Source organism: Coturnix japonica, unplaced genomic scaffold (assembly GCF_054131305.1).
Source record: "Coturnix japonica strain WE unplaced genomic scaffold, WE-NBRP24 Scf103, whole genome shotgun sequence".
Lineage (NCBI taxonomy): Eukaryota > Metazoa > Chordata > Aves > Galliformes > Phasianidae > Coturnix > Coturnix japonica.
The window spans coordinates 272,665-299,905 of record NW_028189006.1 but is presented as its reverse complement, the minus strand read 5'-3'; the positions used below and the strand labels follow the sequence as shown (position 1 = coordinate 299,905).

General features: G+C 58.4%; 1 protein-coding gene across 7 annotated transcripts; it reads right to left on the bottom strand.

The window, feature by feature from the left end:
* Positions 1-285: 285 nt before the first annotated feature.
* Positions 286-27,235, bottom strand: LOC146751292 (ryanodine receptor 1-like). 7 transcript variants are annotated; one of them, XM_085534880.1, is made up of 28 exons: positions 26,998-27,235; positions 25,959-26,040; positions 25,556-25,686; positions 24,277-24,591; positions 22,889-23,129; positions 21,589-21,676; positions 20,940-21,032; positions 19,701-19,715; positions 18,592-18,762; positions 17,870-17,929; positions 17,087-17,224; positions 16,374-16,486; positions 14,810-14,906; positions 14,608-14,714; positions 14,015-14,066; positions 13,794-13,871; positions 13,598-13,697; positions 12,846-12,925; positions 11,146-11,222; positions 9,697-9,770; positions 7,505-7,522; positions 4,386-4,466; positions 4,206-4,294; positions 3,462-3,590; positions 2,388-2,492; positions 2,138-2,167; positions 1,648-1,729; positions 286-542 (listed from the first exon to the last, which is right to left on the bottom strand). In XM_085534880.1, exons 1-28 carry the CDS (start codon positions 27,227-27,229, stop codon positions 301-303), a joined length of 3,120 nt encoding a protein of 1,039 aa, XP_085391006.1. In that variant the 5' UTR covers positions 27,230-27,235; the 3' UTR covers positions 286-300. The 7 variants fall into 7 exon arrangements, with proteins under 7 accessions (XP_085391006.1, XP_085391008.1, XP_085391007.1 ...); XM_085534883.1 differs by lacking the exon at positions 286-542 and adding an exon at positions 1,072-1,184; XM_085534882.1 differs by lacking the exon at positions 7,505-7,522.
* Between the last annotated feature and the right edge of the window lie 6 nt (positions 27,236-27,241).

Here is a 27,241-nt window from a genome sequence, read left to right as displayed (position 1 = left end):
TATAGAGACCCCATATAGGGAACCCTATAGAGATCCCATATAGGGAACCCTATAGAGACCCCATATAGGGAAAGCCTATAGAGACCCCATATAGGGAACCCTATAGAGACCCCATATAGGGAACCCTATAGAGACCCCATATAGGGAACCCTATAGAGATCCCATATAGGGAACCCTATAGAGACCCCATATAGGGAACCCTATAGAGACCCCATATAGGGAACCCTATAGAGACCCCATATAGGGAACCCTATAGAGATCCCATATAGGGAACCCTATAGAGACCCCATATAGGGAACCCTATAGAGACCCCATATAGGGCCAGAACAGTAAAACCCCATAGGTGGCCGTTACCTTCTGGAAGTCCTTCTTGGAGATGAGCCCCCTGGGGTCGGTGACGTAGTCCCTGAAGGCGTCGGAGGCGACGATGTCACGGAGCTTCAGGAACATGTCGAAGAACTTGAGGATCATGGTGACGTTACTGGACGACTCCACCAGCATGTCCACCATCTGACGGGCGATCGTCCCGTTCACCACGTTCCCTATGGGGGGTATGAGGGGTTGAAGACCCCATTGTGGGGGGGACACAGCTGGGGGGCATTGGATGTAATGTTAGAGCCCCTATAATGGGTGGGGGTCAGCATGTCCACCATCTGACGGGCGATCGTCCCGTTCACCACATTGCCTGGGGGGGTATAAGGGGTTGAAGACCCCCATTGTGGGGGGGGGAGGGTTTGAAGACCCCCGTTGTGGGGGGGGGGTCCTGGGGGTCCATTGGATGTAATGTTAGACCCCCTATAATGGGTGGGGGTCAGCATGTCCACCATCTGACGGGCGATCGTCCCGTTCACCACATTGCCTGGGGGGGTATAAGGGGTTGAAGACCCCATTGTGGGGGGGGGATACAGCTGGGGGTCCTGGGGGTCCATTGGATGTGACCCCCTATAATGGGTGGGGGTCAGCATGTCCACCATCTGACGGGCGATCGTCCCATTCACCACGTTCCCTATGGGGGGTATAAGGGGTTGAAGACCCCCATTGTGGGGGGGGGGTCCTGGGGGTCCATTGGATGTGAGGGTAGACCCCCTATAATGGGTGGGGGGTCACTGGGCAGACCCCCATGTAATGGGTGGGGGTCAGCATGTCCACCATCTGACGGGCAATCGTCCCGTTCACCACATTGCCTGGGGGGGTATAAGGGTTTGAAGACCCCCATTGTGGGGGGGGAAGTGTTTGAAGACCCCCATTGTGGGGGGGGGACAGCTGGGGGTCCTGGGGGTCCATTGGATATGAGGTCAGACCCCCCCTATAATGGGTGGGGGTCAGGGCAGAATCCCCCCTTATAATGGGTGGGGGTCACCTGGGGTGCATTGGATATAAAGGGAAGAACCCCCCCCTTATAATGGGTGGGGGTCAGCTGGGGGTCCATTGGATGTAAGGGCAGAACCCCCCCCCCTTATAATGGGTGGGGGCCAGGACAGAACCCCCCCCTCCCCTATAATGGGTGGGGGTCAGCTTGGGTCCATTGGATGTGAGGTCAGACCCCCCCCATAATGGGTAGGGGTCACCTGGGGTCCATTATATGTAAGGTCAGACCCCCCCCCCCCCCCATAATGGGTGGGGGTCCCGGGGGTCCGCTGTCCTCACCCTCCAGCAGGGACAGCAGCATCACCACCATGTCCTTCTGCAGGTCCAGCAGCTCCTTCAGCAGCCCGATCTGACTGGAGTCCTATTGGGGGGGGGGGGTAGAATTAAGGGGTGGGGGGGCACAGTGAGCTCTGGGGGGGCAGCACCAAGACCCCCCCCCCAAAAAGGAAACAAGATGGCCGTGCCTCCTGACCTGGGGGTGCTGGGACCACTAAGGTGGGGGGGTTTGGGGGGCTGGGATGGGGGGCACAATGCTGGGGGGGGGGTTAGTGTGGCCATGCTGAGCTTGGGGGGGGAGGGGGGGGGTAAGGATTGGGGGGGGTAGGGATGGGGGGGGTGAGGGTAGGGATATGGGGGGGAGTGGGCAGGGATGGGGGGATAGGGGTGGGGGGGGGCAGGGGCAGGGATGAGGGGTGGGGGGTAGGAACTGGGGGGGGGGGTTGACCAGGGGTTGGGTGGGGGGTGGGCATGGATGGGGGGGGTCCCTTACGCCGTTCCGGGGTCCCGGTGTCCGACCCATCTGGCAGCGTTGGGATGGAAACCTCCATCAGAGCAAAGCCCCCCAAATTGGGGGGGGGGTCAAAAGGAGAATGGGGGGGGGGGGGGATGACACAACACAGGGGACCCCTCCCCTATGGGGACAGCGGGTTAGTGTGGGGTTTGGGGGGGTCGCAGGGGGCTCAAATCCAACCCCCACCCCCCTTCCAAATCCAACCCCCCCCCCAAATCCAGGCACCCACCTGAGCCAACTTCTTCATCATGTGGGCGAAGACGTGCAGGAATCCCACCACGGCGTCCCACAACCGGCTGTGGGCCAAGCTCTGCTGGTTCCCTGTACAGGGACCCTATGGGATATGGGGGATATGGGGGGATATGGGGGGATATGGGGGGATATGGGGGAGATATGGGGGGGATATAAGGGGATATGGGGGGATATGGGGGGATATGGGGGGATATGGGGGATATGGGGGGATATGGGGGGGATATGGGGGGATATAGGGGGGATATGGGGGGATATGGGGGGATATGGGGGGGATATAGGGGGGATATGGGGGGGATATGGGGGGATATGGGGGGGATATGGGGGGGTATGGGGGATATGGGGGGGATATGGGGGGGTATGGGGAATATGGGGGGGATATGGGGGGATATAGGGGGGATATAGGGGGGATATGGGGGGGGATATGGGGTTGATATGGGGGGGATATGGGGGGGGGATATGGGGGTATATGGGGAGATATGGGGGATATGGGGGGGATATGGAAGGGATATGGGGGGATATGGGGGATATAGGGGGGATATGGGGGGGATATGGGGGGATATGGGGGGATATGGGGGGATATGGGGGGGATATAGGGGGGTTGCGGGGGGATATGGAGGGATATAGGGGGATATGGGGGATATGGGGGGATATGGGGGGGATATGGGGGAATATGGGGGGATATAGGGGGGATATGGGGGGATATGGGGATATGGGGGGGATATGGGGGGGATATGGGGGGATATAGAGGGATATGGGGGGATATGGGGGGGATAAGGGGGGATATGGGGACATTGGGGTCCCCTGGATATGGGGTCCTTGGGGACACCCCAAGACACAGAGGGACACACAAGGAGCATTGGAACCCTTATGAGTTCAGGACCTTGGACAGATCCAATGGCATTGGGGACCTTCAAGGACCTTGGGGACATTGGGGTCCCCTAGATATGGGGACATTGGGGACATATGGGGACATATGGGGCCATATGGGGACATATATGGGGCCATATGGGGATATATGGGGACATTGGGGACCCCCAGGCCCCCCCCTGACCTGTATGTACTCGGTGAGGCTGTTGAAGACCTGCTTGGCCACGGCCATGGCCTTGGAGAAGTTGCGCTTGCCCTGCTCGTCAATGACGTCCTTCCCCGAGTAGTACCAATAGAAATCGCTGATGGACTCCTATGGGGCGGGACGGCAGCTATATGGGGTTATGGGGTTATGGGGTTATGGGGTTATGGGGTTATGGGGTTATGGGGTTATGGGGTTATGGGGTTATGGGGTTATGGGGTTATGGGGATGGGTTATGGGGTTATGGGGTGGTTATGGGGATGGGTTATGGGGTTATGGGGATGGGTTATGGGGTTATGGGTGGGGTTATGGGGTTATGGGGATGGGTTATGGGGTTATGGGGTTATGGGGATGGGTTATGGGGTTATAGGTGGGGTTATGGGGTTATGGGGTTATGGGGATGGGTTATGGGGTTATGGGGTTATGGGATGGTTATGGGGTTATGGGGATGGGTTATGGGGTTATGGGGTGGTTATGGGGTTATGGGGCTGGGTTATGGGGTTATGGGGTTATGGGGATGGGTTATGGGGTCAGGTTATGGGGTTATGGGGTTGGGTTATGGGGTTATGGGGGGGTTATGGGGGGTGTTATGGGGTTGTGGGGTCAGGTTATGGGGTTATGGGGGCTGTTATGGGGTTATGGGGGCTGTTATGGGGTTATGGGGGCTGTTATGGGGTTATGGGGTCAGGTTATGGGGTTATGGGGGTGTTATGGGGTCAGCCCCACCTGAAGGCGCAGCAGATAATCCACGGTGCAGATGATGATGTTGATGGTGGTGGTGTTGCCCGTCTGCGTGCGGAGGTAGTTCTGGAAGTCTTTGAGGGGGATACAGGGGGGTTACAGCCCCATAGCTGCCCCATAGCTGCCCCATAGCTGCCCCATAGGCCCTATAGGATGGTGCCGTACCGTTGTTGTGCCCCTCACAAAGCAGCTGCAGCAGCCGGAACAAATCCTGGGTGAACTCGTCGTCTGACATCACCTTCTCCCCTGGGGGGATACGGGGGGATAAGGGGGGTGGGGGGTATATGGGGGATATGGGGTGTATGGGGTGTATGGGGGATATGGGGGATGTGGGGTGTATGGGGGGATATGGGGGATGTGGGGTGTATGGGGGGATATGGGGGATGTGGGGTGTATGGGGGGATATGGGGGATGTGGGGTGTATGGGGGATATGGGGTGTATGGGGGGATATGGGGGATATGGGATGTATGGGGGGATATGGGGGATATGGGATGTATGGGGGGATATGGGGGATATGGGATGTATGGGGGATATGGGGGATGTGGGATGTATGGGGGGATATGGGGGATGTGGGGTGTATGGGGGGATATGGGGGGATAAGGGGGGTGTGGGGTATATGGGGGATATGGGATGTATGGGGGGATATGGGGGATGTGGGGTGTATGGGAGGTGTAGGGGGATATGGGGTGTATTGGGGGATATGGGGTATATGGTGGGATATAGGGGATGTGGGGGATATGGGGGGATATGGGGTGTATGGGGGGATAAGGGGGGTGTGGGGATATGGGGGATATGGGGTGTATGGGGGGATATGGGGGATGTGGGAGATATGGAGGATATGGGGTGTACTGGGGGGATGTTGGGTGTATGGGGGGATATGGGGGGATAAGGGGGGTGTGGGGTATATGGGGGATATGGGGTGTATTGGGGGATATGGGGTGTATGGGGGGATATGGGGGATGTGGGGTGTATGGGGTGTATTGGGGGGATAAGGGGATATGGGGGATATGGGGTGTATGGGGGGATATGGGGGATGTGGGGTGTATGGGGGGATATGGGGACACAAGGATAGGGGGTGGGCATGGGGACAAGACGAGGTGGCAGCAATGGGGTGGGTTTGGGTCGTGTGCATGTGGGGCCGCCCCATGGGGCCACTGGGGGCTGTTATGGGGTGACGCTGTGGGGCACAGGGACACCCCGTGGGGTCGCCCCACATCGCTATGGGGACACACAATGGGGACGGCACAGGGACGGCCCGGGGTGGCAGCGGGGTTAGAATTGGGGGGGGGGGGACAGGAGGGGATGGACATGCAGGGGACACCCACAGCCCACAGACCCTATAACAGCACCCCATAACAGAGCCCAGACCCTATAACAGCACCCCATAACAGAGCCCACAGACCCTATAACGGCACCCCATAACAGAGCCCACAGACCCTATAACGGCACCCCATAACAGAGCCCACAGACCCTATAACAGCACCCCATAACAGAGCCCAGACCCTATAACAGCACCCCATAACAGAGCCCAGACCCTATAACAGCACCCCATAACAGAGCCCACAGACCCTATAACAGCACCCCATAACAGAGCCCACAGACCCTATAACAGCACCCCATAACAGAGCCCAGACCCTATAACGGCACCCCATAACAGAGCCCACAGACCCTATAACAGCACCCCATAACAGAGCCCAGACCCTATAACAGCACCCCATAACAGAGCCCAGACCCTATAACGGCACCCCATAACAGAGCCCACAGACCCTATAACAGCACCCCATAACAGAGCCCAGACCCTATAACAGCACCCCATAACAGAGCCCAGACCCTATAACAGCACCCCATAACAGAGCCCAGACCCTATAACAGCACCCCATAACAGAGCCCACAGACCCTATAACAGCACCCCATAACAGAGCCCACAGACCCTATAACAGCACCCCATAACAGAGCCCAGACCCTATAACAGCACCCCATAACAGAGCCCAGACCCTATAACAGCACCCCATAACAGAGCCCACAGACCCTATAACAGCACCCCATAACAGAGCCCACAGACCCTATAACAGCACCCCATAACAGAGCCCAGACCCTATAACAGCACCCCATAACAGAGCCCAGACCCTATAACAGCACCCCATAACAGAGCCCAGACCCTATAACGGCACCCCATAACAGAGCCCACAGCAATGACCTGCACCCTATAGAGCCCATAACAACACCCCATACCCTACAGACCCCATAACAACACCCCATAGAAACACCCCATACCCTACAGACCCCATAGCAACACCCCATACCCTACAGACCCTATAACAATACCCCAAATCCTACAGACCCCATAGCAACACCCCATAACCTGTAGACCCCATAACAACACCCCATACCCTACAGACCCTATAACAATACCCCAAATCCTACAGACCCCATAGGAACACCCCATAACCTACAGACCCCATAGCAACAACCCCTGCTCTACAGACCCTATAACAACACCCCACACCCTACAGACCCTATAACAATACCCCACAACCTACAGACCCCATAGTAACACCCTACAGGCCCTATAACAATACCCCAAATCCTACAGACCCTATAACAACACCCCACACCCTACAAACCCCATAGGAACACCCCATACCCTACAGACCCCATAGCAATATCTCCTGCTCTACAGACCCTATAACAACACCCCATACCCTACAGACCCCATAGGAACACCCCACACCCTACAGACCCTATAACAACACCCCACACCCTACAGACCCCATAGCAAAACCCTACAGACCCTATAACAACACCCCACACCCTACAGACCCTATAACAACACCCCATACCCTACAGACCCTATAACAACACCCCGCACCCTACAGACCCTATAACAACACCCCACATGCTACAGACCCCATAGCAACACCCTACAGACCCTATAACAACACCCCACACCCTACAGACCCCATAGCTAAACCCTACAGACCCTATAACAACACCCCATACCCTACAGACCCTATAACAACACCCCACACCCTACAGACCCCATAGCTAAACCCTACAGACCCTATAACAACACCCCATACCCTACAGACCCTATAACAACACCCCACACCCTACAGACCCCGTAGCAACACCCCACACCCTACAGACCCTACAGCCACCTTTTAGGACCCTCCAGCCCTACAGACCCCATTACAGCCCCTCAGCCCTACAAAGGCGGCCCTATAAAGGCAGCCCTATAGGACCCCGACCCTACAGACCCTACAATTATGGGGTAATGAATTACCGTTCTCACGGCTGATGACTGCCGACGGGACCGGGATGGGAGAGAAGGGGAGAGAGGAGGTGAGCATTGGGGTCAGCGGGTTATTTGGGGTCAGGGGGATTTAGGGTCAGGGGGATTTAGGGTCAGGGGGGATTTAGGGTCAGGGGGGGATTTAGGGTCAGGGGGTTATTTAGGGTCAGGGGGGATTTAGGGTCAGGAGGGGATTTAGGGTCAGGGGGTTATTTAGGGTCAGGGGGGATTTAGGGTCGGGGGGATTTAGGGTCAGGGGGGATTTAGGGTCAGGGGGATTTAGGGTCAGGGGGGATTTAGGGTCAGGGGGGATTTAGGGTCAGGGGGGATTTAGGGTCAGGGGGGATTTAGGATCAGGGGGGATTTAGGGTCAGAGGAGGATTTAGGGTCAGGGGGGGATTTAGGATCAGAGGGTCAGGGGGATTTAGGGTCAGAGGGGATTTAGGGTCAGAGGGGATTTAGGGTCAGGGGGATTTAGGGTCAGGGGGGATTTAGGGTCAGGGGGATTTAGGGTCAGGGGGGATTTGGGGTCAGGGAGGGTACTTAGGGTCAGGGGGGGGATTTAGGGTCAGGGGGGATTTAGGATCAGGGGGGATTTAGGGTCAGGGGGGATTTAGGGTCAGGGGGGATTTAGGGTCAGGGGGGTTATTTAGGGTCAGGGGGGGATTTAGGGTTGTGGGGGGATTTAGGGTCAGGGGGGATTTAGGGTCAGGGGGGTTATTTAGGGTCAGGGGGGGATTTAGGGTCAGGGGGTTATTTAGGGTCAGGGGGGATTTAGGGTCAGGGGGGATTTGGGGTCAGGGGGGATTTGGGGTCAGGGGGGTTATTTAGGGTCAGGGGGGGATTTAGGGTCAGGGGGGATTTAGGGTCAGGGGGGATTTAGGGTCAGGGGGATTTAGGGTCAGGGGGAGGATTTAGGGTCAGGGGGGATTTAGGGTCAGGGGGGATTTAGGGTCAGGGGGGGATTTAGGGTCAGGGGGGATTTAGGGTCAGGGGGTTATTTAGGGTCAGGGGGGATTTAGGGTCAGGGGGGATTTAGGGTCAGGGGGGGATTTAGGGTCAGGGGGGATTTAGGGTCAGGGGGGATTTAGGGTCAGGGGGATTTAGGGTCAGGGGGGATTTAGGGTCAGGGGGATTTAGGGTCAGGGGGAGGATTTAGGGTCAGGGGGGGATTTAGGGTCAGGGGGATTTAGGGTCAGGGGGGATTTGGGTTGGGGGGGATTTAGGGTCAGGGGGGATTTAGGATCAGAGGGATTTAGGGTCAGGGGGGATTTAGGGTCAGGGGAGATTTAGGATCAGAGGGATTTAGGGTCAGGGAGATTTAGGGTCAGGGGGATTTAGGGTCAGGGGGGATTTAGGGTCGGGGGGGATTTAGGGTCAGCGGGTTATTTGGGGTCAGGGGGATTTAGGGTCAGAGGGGATTTAGGGTCAGGGGGATTTAGGGTCAGGGGGATTTAGGGTCAGGGGGGGGATTTAGGGTCAGGGGATTTAGGGTCAGGGGGATTTAGGGTCAATGGGGGGATATAAGGTCAGGGGGGGTGTTTAGGGTCAGGGGGATTTAGGGTCGGGGGGGATTTAGGGTCAGGGGGGATTTAGGGTCAGGGGGGGATTTGGGGTCGGGGGGGATTTAGGGTTGGGGGGGTATTTAGGGTTGGGGGGTAGTAGGGTCAGGGGAGTATTAGGGTTTGGGGGGTATTTATTAGGGTTGTGGGGGGATTTAGGGTAACGGGGGTCTTAGGGTCAGGGGGGGCATTAATAGGGTTGGGGGGGTATTAGGGTCAGGGGGGTATTAGGGTTGGGGGAGTTATTTAGGGTCAGGGGGGGTATTAATTAGGGTCAGGGGAGTATTAGGGTCAGGGGGGGATTTATTAGGGTCAGGGGGGGATTTAGGGTAACGGGGGTCTTAGGGTCAGGGGGGGCATTAATTAGGGTCGGGGGGTATTAGGGTCGGGGGGGTCTTAGGGTTCAGGAGGGGGGTTTATTAGGGTCAGGGGGATATTCATTAGGGTTGGGGGTGGTTTTAGGGTCCGGGGGGGTTCTGGGGTCTTTATGTCCAGCAGCACATTGAACAGATGGGGATGGGGTTTGGGGGGGGGGCGCAGTGCAGTGGGACCCCCCACCCCCCCCCCTCCATCCCCGTCCCACTGTGGGGGTCCCGGTGCCGCCCCCCCCCCCCCACTCACTGGTCCCCTCCTCCGTCACCATCCCCAGCCCCTCGGCCTTGTTCTGCCGCTCAAACGCGTTCAGGTCCAGCACGCTGAAATGGGGGGGGGATAAAGGGGTCAGGGGGACCCCAACCATGAGACCCCCACCATGAGACCCCCACCATAATGGGGCCCCAAACACTATGGGACCCCAACCATAATGGGACCCCAACCATAATGGGACCCCAACCATAATGAGACCCCAACCATGAGACCCCCACCATAATGAGACCCATAACCATAATGAGACCCCAATCATAATGAGACCCCCACCATAATGGGATCCCAACCACTACGGGACCCCAACTATAATGGGATCCCAACCACGAGACCCCCACCATAATGGGACCCCAACCATAATGGGACCCCCACCATAATGAGACCCCAATCATAATGAGACCCCCACCATGAGACCCCCACCATAATGAGACCCCCACCATAATGAGACCCCAATTATAATGGGACCCCAACCATAATGAGACCCCAATCATAATGAGACCCCCACCATGAGACCCCCACCATGAGACCCCCACCATAATGAGACCCCAACCATGAGACCCCCACCATAATGGGACCCATAACCATAATGAGACCCCCACCATAATGGGACCCCCACCATAATGGGACCCATAACCAATATGGGACCCCAACCATAATGAGACCCCCACCATAATGGGACCCATAACTATAATGGGACCCCAACCACTATGGGACCCCCACCATAATGAGACCCATAACCACTATGGGACCCCAACCATAATGAGACCCCAATCATAATGGGACCCCAACCACTATGGGACCACAACCATAATGAGACCCCAACCATAATGGGACCCCAAACACTATGGGACCACAACCATAATGGGACCCCAACCATGAGACCCCCACCATGAGACCCCCACCATAATGAGACCTCCACCATAATGAGACCCCAATTATAATGGGACCCCAAATACTATGGGACCCCCACCATAATGAGACCCATAACCATAATGAGACCCCAATCATAATGGGACCCCACCATAGTGAGACCCCAACTATAATGGGACCCCAACCATAATGGGACCCCCACCATAATGGGACCCCCGCCATAATGGGACCCATAAACTCCAATGGGACCCCAAACACTATGGGACCCCCACCCCAATGAGGCCCCAATGGGACTCCAAACCCAAATGGGACCCTCCACCACAATAAAACCCCCACCGGGACCCCCCAACCTCAGTGGGACACTCACCCCAATGGAACGCCCCCCACCCCAATGGGACCCCCAAACCCCAACAAGATCCCAACCCCAATGGGACGCCTAAACCCCAATGGGATTCCAACCCCAATGAGACCCCCCACAGCCCAATGGAACCCCAAACCCCAATGGGACCCCCACCCTAATGGGACCCCCACCCCATTGGGACCCCCATCCCCCCCCACCTGCAGGTCTGCATCAGCGCCTGCACGCTCTGGAAGAAGCCGACCTCGCGTTTCTCCTTCAGATAATCCAGCATCTTCTGCAGGGGATGGACAGACGGACACCCTATAGGCACCCTATAGGCACCCTATGGACACCCTATAGACACCCTATAGACAACCTATAGGCACCCTATGGACACCCTATAGACACCCTATAGACACCCTATGGACACCCTATAGGCACCCTATAGGCAACCTATAGACACCCTATAGACACCCTATAGGCACCCTATGGACACCCTATAGGCACCCTATAGGCACCCTATGGACACCCTATGGACACCCTATAGGCACCCTATGGACACCCTATGGACACCCTATAGACACCCTATGGACACCCTATAGGCACCCTATAGACACCCTATGGACACCCTATAGGCACCCTATGGACACCCTATGGACACCCTATAGACACCCTATGGACACCGTATGGACACCCTATAGGCACCCTATAGACACCCTATGGACACCGTATGGACACCCTATAGGCACCCTATAGACACCCTATGGACACCCTACAGACACCCTATAGACACCCTATGGACACCCTATGGACACCCTATAGACACCCTATAGGCACCCTATGGACACCCTATGGACACCCTATAGGCACCCTATAGGCACCCTATAGACACCCTATGGACACCCTATGGACACCCTATGGACACCCTATAGACACCCTATAGGCACCCTATAGGCACCCTATGGACACCCTATGGACACCCTATGGACACCCTATAGGCACCCTATAGGCACCCTATGGACACCCTATAGGCACCCTATGGACACCCTATGGACACCCTATAGGCACCCTATGGACACCCTATGGACACCCTATGGACACCCTATGGACACCCTATAGACACCCTATGGACACCGTATGGACACCCTATAGACACCCTATGGACACCCTACAGACACCCTATAGACACCCTATGGACACCCTATGGACACCCTATAGGCACCCTATAGGCACCCTATAGGCACCCTATGGACACCCTATAGGCACCCTATAGGCACCCTATGGACACCCTATAGACACCCTATAGGCACCCTATGGACACCCTATGGACACCCTATAGGCACCCTATAGACACCCTATGGACACCCTATGGACACCCTATGGACACCCTATAGACACCCTATAGGCACCCTATAGGCACCCTATGGACACCCTATGGACACCCTATGGACACCCTATGGACACCCTATAGGCACCCTATAGGCACCCTATGGACACCCTATAGGCACCCTATGGACACCCTATGGACACCCTATAGGCACCCTATAGACACCCTACAGACACCCTACAGGCACCCTATGGACACCCTATGGACACCCTATAGGCACCCTATAGACACCCTACAGACACCCTATAGGCACCCTATAGGCACCCTATAGGCAACCTATAGGCACCCTATGGACACCCTATGGACACCCCATAGACACCCCATAGACACCCTATAGACACCCTATAGACACCCTATGGACACCCTATAGACACCCTATGGACACCCTATGGACACCCTATAGACACCCTATAGGCACCCTATAGACACCCTATAGACACCCTATAGGCACCCTATGGACACCCTATAGACACCCTATAGACACCCTATGGACACCCTATGGACACCCCATAGACACCCCATGTTACCCACCTGCTGCACGTCGGCGTTGCCCCCATTGAGGATGGAGATCCCCAACTTCAGCGTGGACGAAACCATCTCCCCCCGCTCCCCTATAGGGAACACAGTCAGCAGGGCTGCCCCACAGACCCCATAGGGGACCCCAGACCCACATAAGGGACCCCAGACCCACATATGTGACCCCAGACCCCAATGTGCATCCCCAGACCCCCATGGGCACCCCCATAAGTGCCCCAAGACCCCCATATGTAACCCTAGACCCCCGATGTGCACCCCCAGACCCCCATATGTGCCCCCAGACCCCCATATGTGCCCCCAGACCCCCACTGGCACCCCTAGACCCCAATATTCACCCCCAGACCCCCGTGGGCACCCCCAGACCCCCCTTTTGTGCCCCCAGACCCCCACTTTGGGTACCCCCAGACCCCCATATGTGACCCTAGACCCCCATATATAATCCTAGACCCCCAATGTGCACCCCAGACCCCCATATGTGCACCCCAGACCCTTATATGTGACCCCAGACCCCCCTTTTGTGCCCCCAGACCCCCACTTTGGGTACCTCCAGACCCCCATAAGTGCCCCAAGACCCCCATATATAATCCTAGACCCCCAATGTGCACCCCAGACCCCCATATGTGCCCGCAGACCCCCACTTTGTGTGCCCCCAGACCCCCACTTTACCTGGACTCCCTATTTGTCCCCCCCCCATCCCCCAAAGGTCCCCTCATTTTAGGACCCCCCCCCCCGGGACCCCTCCCCACCTTTACAGGCGCTGATCATCTGCAGCACCATCTCAGCTGCTCCCCTGTTGTGCAGCCTGGACTGCTGGTACAGCAGCTTCTGCTTCTCCATCTCCTTCTCCTAAGGGGGCACAATGTGGGGGGGGGGGGCTGTGGGGCAGAGAGACCCCCCCCCTACACCCCATCATGGGACCCCCATTGTGGGACCCCCACCCACCTCAAATGAATCCTCCGGGTCCTCCTCCTCCTTCTCCTCCTCCTTCTCTTCTGCTTCTTCTTCTTCAATGTGACAGCTCTGTGGGGAGGGGCACAATGGGGTGGGGGTCCCACAATGGGGTGGGGGTCCCACAGTGGGGTAGGGGTCCCATGATGGGGTAGGGGTCCAACAATGGGGTCCCACGATGGGGTGGGGGTCCCACAATGGGGTGGGGGTCCCACCTTGGCCATAATCCCCGCATACGCCATGTACAGGTGGTCCTTCTCCAACTTGCTGTGGGGCAGAAGCAGGGTGGGCTCAGTGGGGCAGACCCCCACTTGGGGGTCACACCCCCCCCCCCAACCCCCCCCCCCTTTTTCTCTGGGGGTAGGGGTCACACAATGGGGTGGGGTCCCTATAATGGGGTGGGGGTCCCACACTGGGATTGTGGTCCCACAATGGGGTGGGGTTCCATAAAGGGTTGGGGGTCCCTATAATGGGGTGGGGTCCCACAAAGGGATGGGTGTCCCATGATGGGGTGGGGGTCCCACATTGGGGTGGGGGTCCCTACAATGGGGTGGGGGGTCCCATGGTGGGGTGGGGGTTGTAAAGACGGGGTGGGGGTCCCACTCTAGGATGGGGGTCCCACAATGGGGTGGTGTCCCACGATGGGGTGGGGGTCCCACATTGGGATGGGGGGTCCCTACAATGGGGTGGGGGTTCCATACTGGGCTGGGTGTCCCCCCCTTTTAATTTGGGTGGGGGTCCCACAATGGGGTGGGGGTCCCACACTGTGCCGGGTCTCCCCCCCTTTTAATTGGGGTGGGGGTCCCACCTCTTCTCGGTCAGCGCGGTGCGGCTGAAGTGCAGGATGAGCTGATGCAGCGGGTCCGGCTTCTTGTCCTTCTCCTCCTCCTCCTCCTCTTCCTCCTCCCCCGATTTCTATGGGGCCCACACCTCAACATTGGGCCGACCCTATAGACCCCCCCCCAACTCATAAGACCCCCCCCAGCCCTATGGGGCAGCCCCACACCCACCGCCAGGTCGTCGATCATGCGGTCCTCAAAGGGATGCTCCTCCGTCACCAGCCACTGCAGCTTGTAGGCCTCCAGGAACATATTGCACGCACGGTGCCTTAAAGGGGGGGACCCAGTTAGATCCCAGTTGGATCCCAGTTAGATCCCAGTTAGATCCCGGTTGGATCCTGGTTGGATCCCGGTTGGATCCCAGTTAGATCCCGGTTGGATCCCGGTTGGATCCCGGTTGGATCCCAGTTGGATCCCAGTTGGATCCCGGTTAGATCCCAGTCGGATCCCAGTTGGATCCCAGTTGGATCCCGGTTGGATCCCAGCTGGATCCCAGTTAGATCCCAGATAGATCCCAGTTGGATCTCGGTTGGATCCCGGTTGGATCCCAGTTAGATCCCGGTTGGATCCCAGTTGGATCCCGGTTGGATCCCAGTTGGATTCCAGTTAGATCCCAATTGGATCCCAGTTGAATCCCAGATAGATCCCGGTTGGATCCCAGTTGGATCCCAGTTGGATCCCAGATAGATCCCGGTTGGATCCTGGTTGGATCCCGGTTGGATCCCAATTGGATCCCAATTGGATCTCAGTTGGATCCCAGTTGGATCCCGGTTTGATCCCAGTTGGATCCCAGTTGGATCCCAGTTAGATCCCGGTTGGATCCCAGTTGGATCCCAGTTGGATCCCAGTTGGATCCCAGATAGATCCCAGTTAGATCCCAGTTGGATCCCGGTTGGATCCCAGTTAGATCCCAGTTAGATCCCAGTTGGATCCCGGTTGGATCCCAGTTAGATCCCAGTTAGATCCCAGTTGGATCCCAGTCGGATCCCAGTTGGATCCCGGTTGGATCCCGGTTGGATCCCAGTTGGATCCCAGATAGATCCCAGTTGGATCCCAGTTGGATCTCAGTTGGATCCCAGTTAGATCCTGGTTGGATCCCAGTTAGATCCCAGTTGGATCCCAGTTGGATCCCGGTTGGATCCCAGTTGGATCCCGGTTAGATCCTGGTTGGATCCCGGTTGGATCCCTGTTGGATCCCAGTTGGATGCCAGTTGGATCCCAGTTGGATCCCAGTTGGATGCCAGTTAGATCCCAGTCGGATCCCAGTCGGATCCCAGTCGGATCCCAGTTGGATCCCAGTCGGATCCCGGTTGGATCCCGGTTGGATCCCGGTTGGATCCCAGTTAGATCCCAGTTGAATCCCAGTTAGATCCCAGATAGATCCCAGTTGGATCCCAGTTGGATCCCGGTTGGATCCCGGTTGGATCCCAGTCGGATCCCGGTTGGATCTCAGTTGGATCCCAGATAGATCCCAGTTGGATCCCAGTTGGATCCCAGTTAGATCCCAGTTGGATCCCAGTCGGATCCCAGTTGGATCCCAGTTGGATCCCAGATAGGTCCCAGATAGATCCCAGTTGGATCCCAGTTGGATCCCAGATAGATCCCAGATAGATCCCAGTTACTCTCAGTTCCCCCCAGTTGGATCCCAGTTGTTGGATCCCAGTTGTTGGATCCCAGTTGTTGGATCCCAGTCAGATCCCAGTTCCCCCCCAGCCCCCTTTGCCCCCAGCCCCACCTGGGCAGGTTGTATAATGGCGTCATCCTGAAGCAGGCGACCACGGCTCGGCGCCGCTGCTTGGACAGCAGCTTGTGCCACACGGCCTTCTTGGACTTGTAGGGGTGCTCCGTCTTATGGGGGGGAAGGCAATGGGGTCACACCTAAAGGGAACCCCAGGGACCCCCCAAGGACCCCTCAATCCCCCCCATTCCCCTCCATGCCCCCCAACCCCCCATACATCCCCCCAGGACCCCTCAATCCCCACCATCACCCCCATATATCCCTCCCATCATCCCCCAGGACCCCTCAATCCCCCCCCAGCCCCCCCATATATTCCCCCCAGGACCCTCAATCCCCGCCAGGACCCCTCAATCTCCCCCCAAACCCCCCATACATCCCCCCCCCAGGACCCCTCACAATTGCCCCCCAGCCCCTCATACATCCCCCCTCAGGAGCCCTCAATCCCCCTTATCCCCCCCCAGGACCCTCAATCCCCGCCAGGACCCCTCAATCTCCCCCCAAACCCCCCATATCTTCCCCCCAGGACCCCTCAATCCCTCCTATCCTCCCCCAGGACCCCTCAATTGCCCCTCAACCCCCCATACATCCCCCCCAGGACCCCTCAATCCCCCCATATCCCACCTCAATCCCCCTCAATCCCCCCCAGGACCCCTCAATCCCCCCCAGAACCCCTCAATCCCCCATATCCTCACCCCCCCATGGCCCCCCACCTGCTCCAGGTGATAGAGCACAGCCGACACCTCCTGGACCCTCCTGACGATCTTTTCGGGGCTGTCCGAGTCCTCGGCCCGTCCGGCCATTGCCCGGTACAGAGCCAGCTGCCAGCGCATGGACGACGAGTTCTCACACTATGGGGGCAGTTATGGGGTCAATGGGGGGGGTTATGGGGGGGTTATGGGGTGGGGGGGGTGGTTATGGGGTCAGGGGGGTTATGGGGGGGGGGGTGGTTATGGGGTCAGGGGGGTTATGGGGTTGGGGGTGTTATCAGCTGCCAGCACATGGACGACGAGTTCTCACACTATGGGGGGAGTTATGGGGTCAAAGGGGGGGTTATGGGGCTGGGGGGGGTTATGGGGTTGGGGGGGTGGTTATGGGGTCAGGGGGGTTACGGGGTCAGGGGGGTTATGGGATCAGGGGTGTTATCAGCTGCCAACGCATGGACGACGAGTTCTCACACTATGGGGGCAGTTATGGGGTCAATGGGGGGGTTATGGGGTCAGGGGGGTTATGGGGTTGGGGGGGGTTATGGGGTCAGGGGGGTTATGGGGTCAATGGGGGGGTTATGGGGTCGGGGGTGGTTATGGGATTGAGGGGGGTTATGGGGTCAATGGGGGGGTTATGGGGTCAGGGGGGTTATGGGGTCGGGGGGGGTTATGGGGTCAATGGGGGGGTTATCAGGGTGTTAAGGATCTGGGGACTCATTGGGATACATTAGGGGACACCTTGGGGTCCCATTGGGGTCCCATTGGGGTCCCATTGCTGCCCCCCCTCACCTTGCCCTGCAGGTGCAGGTTGTTATTCAGGCACTCCCGAACCTCCTCGTCAGTGTCCTTCTATGGGGAGAAAGGGGACAGAGCAACTCAATGGCCGCCCCACTGCTATGTGCCCCCATAGGTCCCTATATGTCCCCATATGCCCCTATATGTCCCATATACCCCCATATGCCCCTATATGCCCCCATATGTCCCTATATGCCCCCATATGTCCCCATATATCCCTATACGCCCCACCATGGCGTAGCGGCTCTTGGCGAGCGCGATGAGCTCCTGGTCGGTGGGCGCGCACATGCATTGGGATGGAGGGCAGCCCCATAGGTCCCTATATATCCCATATGCCCCTATATATCCCATATATCCCTATATGTCCCTATATATCCCTATATGTCCCACCATGGCGTATCGGCTCTTGGCCAGCGCGATGAGCTCCTGGTCGGTGGGCGCGCACATGTTGAGGCCGATGGGCAGCCCCATAGGTCCCTATATATCCCATAGGTCCCCATATGCCCCTATATATCCCATATACCCCTATATGCCCCTATATGTCCTATATTGCCCCACCATGGCGTATCGGCTCTTGGCCAGCGCGATGAGCTCCTGGTCGGTGGGCGCTCACATGCATTGGGATGGAGGGCAGCCCCATAGGTCCCTATATGTCCCATAGGTCCCTATATGTCCCTATATATCCTATATATCCCATATATCCCTATATGCCCCACCATGGCGTATCGGCTCTTGGCCAGCGCGATGAGCTCCTGGTCGCTGGGGCTGCACATGTTGAGGCCGATGGGCAGCATCTTCTTCAGGGTGGCCACGATCAGTGACGTGTGCACCGAGTAACGGTCACCGCGGCGCTTCTTCTTGGTGCGCTCCTGCTCCGAGCCCCCACCCTGATAATGGGGGAGAAACAGCCAATGGGGGGAGAGAACGGGGAGAGCACAGCCAATGGGGAGACAGCTGGGAGAGAGCAGAGCCAATGGGGGGAGAGCACGGGGAGAGCACAGCCAATGGGGGGAGAGCATGGAGGAATCTGAGCCAATGGGGGAACAGCACGGGGGGATCTGAGCCAATGGGGGGACGGCAGGGGGATATGAGAGCCAATGGGGGGAGAGCACAGGGAGAGCACAGCCAATGGGGGGAGAGCACAGCCAATGGGGGGAGAGCATGGGGGGATCTGAGCCAATGGGGGGATGGCAGGGGGAGAGCAGAACCAATGGGGGCAGAGCAGGGGGAGAGCACAGCCAATGGGAGGAGAGCATGGGGACAGCAGAGCCAATGAGGGGAGAGCATGGGGACAGCAGAGCCAATGGGGGAAGAGTGGGGGGATATCAGAGCCAATGGGGGGACAGCGGGAGGATGGCAGAGCCAATGGGGGCAGAGCACAGCCAATGGGGGGACAGCAGGGGGATATGAGAGCCAATGGGGGGACGGCTGGGGGAGATCTGAGCCAATGGGGGGACAGCAGAGCCAATATGGGGGGACATCAGCCCCACAGCATGGGGACACCTCGGGGCCAAGACCCTGATCCTACAGCCATAGGGTGACAGCAATGAGGACAGCAATGGGGAGGAACCCCACATTGAGACCCCCACCCCAATGCTATGGGGTCAGAGGGGCCATAACCCCAAAGCTATGGGGCTGTGGGGTCCCCATAGGGGCTGAGGTGACCCCACAGGGCTGGATCTATGGGGTCCCATAGGGCCTGGTTGAGGCGACCCCACAGGGCTGGATCTATGGGGTCTCATAGGGGTTGAGGCGACCCCATAGGGCTGGATCTATGGGGTCTTTGGGGTCCCAGTGTGTGCCCCCATAGTGTGACCCTGCTAACCTGGCCATCTCCGGACTGATGACAGAACCCACAGCGAAGGGCAGGAGAGAAGAGACAGTGTTAAGTTATGGGGTCAATAGGGACGAGGGGACACCAGGAGGATATAGGGGACGCCATGGGGATAATGGGATGGGGCAGGTTGGGGGGGGAGCAGTGGGGCGGGAGGGGAGGGTTGGGGGGCTGGGGTATGGGGTGGGTTGGGGTTGGAAGCAGGGGGGGTTGGGGTGGGATATAGGGACATGGGATGGGATTTGGGGTGGGATATAGGGACATAGGATGGGATTATGGGGACACTGGGTGGGATTTGGGGGTTCCAGGTGGGGTTTGGGGTGGGATATAGGGACATGGGATGGGATTTGGGGTGGGATATAGGGACATGGGATGGGATTATGGGGACACTGGGTGGGATTTGGGGGCACCAGGTGGGTATTGGGGTGGGATATAGGGACATGGGATGGGATTTGGGGGCACCAGGTGGGGTTTGGGGTGGGATATAGGGACGCTGGGTGGGATTTGGGGGCACCAGGTAGGTACTGGGATGGGATATAGGGACATGGGATGGGATTTGGGGGTTCCAGGTGGGGTTTGGGATAGTTGAGGGGTTAATGGGCACCAGGAGGGTTTTGGGGTGGGATATAGGGACACTGGGTGGGATTTGGGGGCACCAAGTGGGATTTAGGGTGGGATATAGGGACATGGGATGGGATTTGGGGTGGGATATAGGGACATAGGATGGGATTATGGGGACACTGGGTGGGATTTGGGGGCAACAGGTGGGTATTGGGGTGGGATATAGGGACATGGGATGGGATTTGGGGGCACCAGGTGGGATTTGGGGTGGGATATAGGGACACTGGGTGGGACTTGGGGGCACCAGGTGGGATTTGGGGTGGGATATAGGGACATGGGATGGGATTTGGGGGCTCCAGGGGGGGGGGGTTGGAGTGGGATATAGGGACACTGGGTGGGGTTTGGGGTAGTTGAGGGGTTAATGGGCACCAGGTGGGTTTTAGGGTGGGATTTGGGGTGGATTTAGGGTGGATTTGGGGCGCTGTGGGATCTCAGGTGGGTTTGGGGTGAGTTTGGGGGGTTTTGGGGTGGATTTGGGGCTGTTCTGGGGCTGGTTTGGGTGAGTTTGGGGCACTGTAGGGTCTCAGGTGGGTCAGGGGTGATTTGGGGGCAGTTTTGGGGTGGATTTGGGGTGATTTTGGGGCGGTTTTGGGTGGTTTTGGGGCGCACCTTGGCCATCTTGCTCTTGCTGTCGGCCGTCAGGAAGGACATGTTGTTGATCTCGTTCTGCACCACAAAGTTCTGCTCCTCGCGCTTAAAGTTCTGCAGGGGGGGACGGGAAAGTGACCACAGGGACCCCATTGATCCCAATGACCCCATTGATCCCATTGATCCCATTGATCCCATTGATCCCAATGACCCCATTGATCCCATTGATCCCATTGATCCCAATGACCCCATTGAGTCCATTGAGCCCAATGACCCCATTGAGCCCATTGACCCCATTGAGCCCAATGACCCCATTGATCCCGTGGACCCCACTGAGCCCCACTGATCCCATTGATCCCAATGACCCCATTGATCCCAATGACCCCACTGACCCCATGGACTCCACTGGACCCATCGACCCCCATCAACCTCCATTGACCCCACTGAACCCACTGACCCCACTGATCACACTGAACCCACTGACCCCATTGAACCCACTGATCCCATTGACCCCATGGACCCCACTGACCACACTGACCCCATTGAGCCCCATTGAACCTATTGAACCCACTGACCCCATTGTCCCCACTGACCCCATCAACCCCCATTGACCCCACTGACCCTATTGACCCCATATACCCCCCCCCCATACCATCCCCCCGCCACTCACGTGTGATTTGGACCAATAGATGAAGACCTCTCCCACCATCCGGAACAGCTCCTCCGCGTCCGCGTTGGGCTCCGTCAGCCACTTGGCCCTGGACCCACAGACACCGTCACCCCACTGATGTCCCCACGGCCCCATTGATGTCCCATGGCCACCACCAGCCCCAATGATCCCCCCCACAGCCCCATTGATGTCCCCACAGCCCCACTGACACCCCCATGGTCACCGTCAGCCCCATTGATGTCCACATGGCCCCATTGATGTCTCCACAGCCCTATTGGTGTCCTATTGGTGTCCCATGGTCACTATCAGCCCCATAGACATCCCCACACCCCCACAGCCCCATAGACAACCCCCCATCCCCACAGCTCCCCCCACAGCCCCATAGACACCCCCACAGCCCCACAGACATCCCACGGTCACCATCAGCCCCATAGACACCCCCACATCCCCACAGCCCCACAGACACCACCACATCCCCACAGCTCCCCCCACAGCCCCACAGCTCCCCCCACAGCCCCATAGACACCCCCACAGCCCCACAGACACCCCCACAGCCCCATAGACATCCCACATCTCCACTGACATCCCCACACTCCCACAGCCCCATAGACACCCCATGGCCACCATCAGCCCCATAGACACCCCATGGCCACCATCAGCCCCATAGACATCCCATGGCCACCATCAGCCCCATAGACACCCCATGGCCACCATCAGCCCCATAGACACCCCATGGCCACCATCAGCCCCATAGACACCCCATGGCCACCATCAGCCCCATAGACACCCCATGGCCACCATCAGCCCCATAGACATCCCATGGCCACCATCAGCCCCATAGACACCCCATGGCCACCATCAGCCCCATAGACACCCCATGGCCACCATCAGCCCCATAGACATCCCATGGCCACCATCAGCCCCATAGACACCCCATGGCCACCATCAGCCCCATAGACACCCCCACAGCCCCACAGCTCCCCCCACAGCCCCATAGACATCCTATGGTCACCATCAGCCCCACAGCCCCATAGACACCCCCACAGCTCCCCCCACAGCCCCATAGACACCCCCAGAGCTCCCCCCACAGCCCCATAGACACCCCCACAGCTCCCCCCACAGCCCCATAGACATCCCCACACCCCCACACCCCCATAGACACCCCCACAGCCCCATAGACACCCCATGGCCACCATCAGCCCCATAGACACCCCATGGCCACCATCAGTCCCATAGACACCCCATGGCCACCATCAGCCCCATAGCCAACCCCCCGACCCCCTGTGCTCCCCGCACTGACCGGCTGTTGTCGACGTAGCGGATGAGCAGCGGGTAGAGCGCGTACAGGTCGCGGCAGAGCACGGAGAACTCGTCGCGGATCAGCAGCTCCGCGTCCTCCGCCTCGGCCTTGGCCTCCATGCGCAGCTGCTCCTCCTCCGACACCACCTTCCCCGCCCTCTTCTTCAGCTTCTCCATCGTGGGGATGAAGTGGGTCCGCAGCAGCTCGGGTTTGGCCTTGCTGACGATGGGCTGAGCGAACACTGTGGGGTGGAGGTGGGGGTGCTATGGGGCCAATGGGGCCGAGAGCAGCAGGGTGCAATAGGGTACAAACGGGACCCAACCAGGATCTGCCAGGACCCAACCAGAACCACCAGGACACAACAAGGACCCACCAGGACCCAACCAGAACCACCAGGAAACAACTAAGAACCATCAGGACCCAACTAAGAACCACCAGGACCCAACCAGAACCACCAGGACCCAACTAAGAACCACCAGGACCCAACCAGAACCACCAGGACACAACTAAGAACCATCAGGACCCAACCAGAACCACCAGGACCCAACTAAGAACCACCAGGACACAATAAAGACCCACCAGGACCCATCAGAACCCAACCGGGACACCCCAGGACCCATCAGAACTCAAGCAGGAACCACCAGGATCCACCAGGAACCAACTGGGATCCACCAGGACCCAACAAGAACCACCAGCAACCACCAGGAACCAACCAGGATCCACCAAGACACAACCAGGACCCATCAGAACCCACCAGAACCCAACCAGGAAACCCCAGAACCCATCAGAACCCAACCAGGCCATCCCAGGACCCATCAGAACTCAACCAGGACACCCCAGGACCCATCAGAACCCAACCAAGACCACCTCAACCCCCCCAAAACCACCCCAGGACCCATCAGAACCCAACCAAAACCACCTCAACCCCCCCAAAACCACCCCAGGACCCATCAGAACCCAACCAGGACACACCAGGACCCATCAGAACCCATTAGAACCCAACCAGGACACTGCAGGATCCATCAGAACTCAACCAGAACCCAACAGAACCCAACCAGGACATCCCAGGACCCATCAGAACCCATCAGAACCCAACCAAGACCACCTCAATCCCCCCGCCACCACCCCAGGACCCATCAGAACCCAACAGAACCCAACCAGGACACCCCAGGACCCATCAGAACCCAACAGAACCCATGAGAACCCAACCAAGACCACCTCAATCCCCCCGCCACCACCCCAGGACCCATCAGGACCCACCAGACCCCAACCAAGACCACCTCAATCCCCCCGCCACCACCCCAAGACCCATCAGAACCCATCAGGACCCACCAGACCCAACCAAGACCCCCTCAACCCCCCCCATACCCCACGACCCCCCAACCCACCCGCCAGGCGTTTCATCCAGGACGCCTCGTCGATGCCCAGGTTGTTGACCACGATGCGCAGGATGTTGCCCAGCAGCGCGTTGAGGTGCTGCCCGGTGACGGCGGTGGCCCACGGCCCCTGGGGGCAGTTGTCGGGACCCCGCTCCCACCATCGGGGTAAATAATTGCACAGCATGGGGAGGGTCACCTCGATGACGTGGGGCATCTCCGTGTATCGGGCACCGGACTCGGCCAAGCCCCCGATGTCCTTCATCAGACGGTCCAGGTCCGGGATGTCGGGGCACATCTCCTCAACGTGGCTCGGGAGGCCGAGGACTGACGTGGGAACAAGGAGGGGGGGGTTGGGGGGCACGAGGGTGGGGGGATGTGAGGACACAGGGTTGGGGATGGGGGCACCCAGTGATGGGGTCCTATAGATGGGATGGGATGGGGGGTATAATGGGATGGGATGGGGGGTATAATGGGATGGGATGGGGGGTATAATGGGATGGGATGGGATGGGATGGGATGGGATGGGATGGGATGGGATGGGATGGGATGGGATGGGGGGTATAATGGGATGGGATGGGATGGGATGGGGGGTATAATGGGATGGGATGGGGTGGGGGGTATAATGGGATGGGATGGGGGGTATAATGGGATGGGATGGGATGGGGGGTATAATGGGATGGGATGGGGGGCAAGGGGATGGGATGGGATGGGATGGGATGGATTGGGATGGGATGGATTGGGATGGGATGGATTGGGATAGGATGGGATGGGATGGGATGGGATGGGATGGGATGGGATGGGATGGGATGGGATGGGATGGGATGGGATGGGATGGGATGGGGATGGATGGGATGGGATGGGACGGGATGGGACGGGATGGGGATGGGGATGGGGATGGGATGGGATGGGGTGGGATGGGATGGGATGGGATGGGATGGGATGGGGATGGGATGGGATGGGATGGATGGGATGGGATGGGATGGGATGGGGATGGGGATGGGGATGGGGATGGGATGGGATGGGATGGGATGGGATGGGATGGGATGGGATGGGATGGGATGGATGGGATGGGATGGGATGGGGATGGGGATGGGATGGGGATATGGATGGGATGGGATGGGATGGGATGGATGGATGGGATGGATGGATGGGATGGATGGGATGGGATGGGATGGATGGATGGGATGGGATGGGATGGGATGGGATGGGATGGGAATGGGATGGGATGGGATGGGATGGGATGGGATGGGATGGGATGGGGGGTCTATGGGGTGGGGGGGTCACTCACTGGCTCTTTCTCGGGGTGATTTGGTGCTGTAGACGGAGCAGGGGTTGAACTCATTGAGCTGAGGCTCCAAAAATGCCACCGGCATCGCGGCCGCCAGCCGGGACAGGCACTCCCCCAATGCTGGGCGCTGCCTGGGGGGCAATGGGGACCCATAAGGAAACACTGCCCCATATATGGGACCCCCCTTCATATAGGACCCATAAAGAACCACTGCCCCATATATGGGACCCCCCCTGCATATGGGACCCCATAAGGAACCATCGCCCCATATATGGGACCCCATAAGCACCCACCACCCCATATATGGGACCCCATGGGGACCCCATAAGTACCCACTGCCCATATATGGGACCCCATAAGGACCCACCGCCCCACATATGGGACCCCATAAGGACCCCCCCACCTCTCCACGTAGGGGTTCCTGGTGGTGCCCAGGGAGTAGATGCTGCACAGGATGCGGTAACACGAGACCTGCACGTCGTCCACTGCGGGACAGAGCACAGTGACCCCAAAGTGAGCCCAAAGAGACCCCAAAGAGACCCAAAGTGACCCCATTGCACCCCATCTCCCTTATATCCCCATGCCCCCCATTCCCCCTATTGCCCCCCACTGCCCCCTATTGCCCCTATATACCCCCATCCCCCATGGCCCCCATTGCCTCTATATCCCCCTATACCCCCCATTTCCCCCTATACCCCCCCATCTCCCCCTATACCCCCCCATCTCCCCCTATATCCCCCATCTCCCCCTATACCCCCCCATCTCCCCCCATACTCCCCCATCTTCCCCTATACCCCCCCATTTCCCCTTATACCCCCCCTATCTCCCCTTATACCTCCCCATCTCCCCCATATACCCCCCATCTCCCCCTATACCCCCCCCATCTCCCCTTATACCCCCCATCTCCCTTATATCCCCCCTATCTCCCCTTATACCTCCCCATCTCCCCCTATACCCCCCCTATACCTCCCCATCTCCCCCATACCCCCATATCTCACATATAACGTCATCCCCAAACTGGTGCTGCGCGATGTGCTCAAACAGGGAGGTGAGGACGGGCATATCCCCATTGCCCCCCATTGCCCCTATATCCCCCCATATCTCCCCTTATACCCCCCATATCTCCCCCTATACCCCCCCCATATCCCCCTATACCCCCCATATCTCACATATAACGTCGTCCCCAAACTGGTGCTGTGCGATGTGCCTCAAACAGGGACGTCAGGACGGGCATATCCCCACTGCCCCCCTATACCCCCCCATCTCCCCCTATACCCCCCCTATACCCCCCCATCTCCCCCTATACCCCCCCTATACCCCCCCATCTCCCCCTATACCCCCCCTATACCCCCCCATCTCCCCCTATACCCCCCCTATACCCCCCCATCTCCCCCTATACCCCCCCTATACCCCCCCATCTCCCCCATACCCCCATATCTCACATATCACATCATCCCCAAACTGGTGCTGTGCGATGTGCTCAAACAGGGAGGTGAGGACGGGCAGCAGCGCCACCGTGGTGTAGTTGATGTTCTGCGCCACCCCCTTGACCTGCGTGCGGCTCTGCGTCACCTTGCCCAGCTTCAGGTTCTCCACCATCTTCTCTATGTCCTCCGACGCGCTCTCGAAGAACGAGCGCAGCCCGGCCTTCACGATCTCGGGGCCGGACTTCATCACTGTCCTATG

What these genes read in the sequence shown, in the direction of transcription:
- LOC146751292 (XM_085534880.1), bottom strand. Translation starts at nt 27,229, where the DNA reads ATGAAGTCCGGCCCCGAGATCGTGAAGGCCGGGCTGCGCTCGTTCTTC. An exon ending in ATTATCTGCTGCGCCTTCAG is followed by an intron (nt 3,591 to 4,205) that starts GTGGGGCTGACC and finishes CCCGCCCCATAG; the next exon opens with GAGTCCATCAGCGATTTCTA. An exon ending in GCTGCTGTCCCTGCTGGAGG is followed by an intron (nt 543 to 1,647) that starts GTGAGGACAGCG and finishes TACCCCCCATAG; the next exon opens with GGAACGTGGTGAACGGGACG.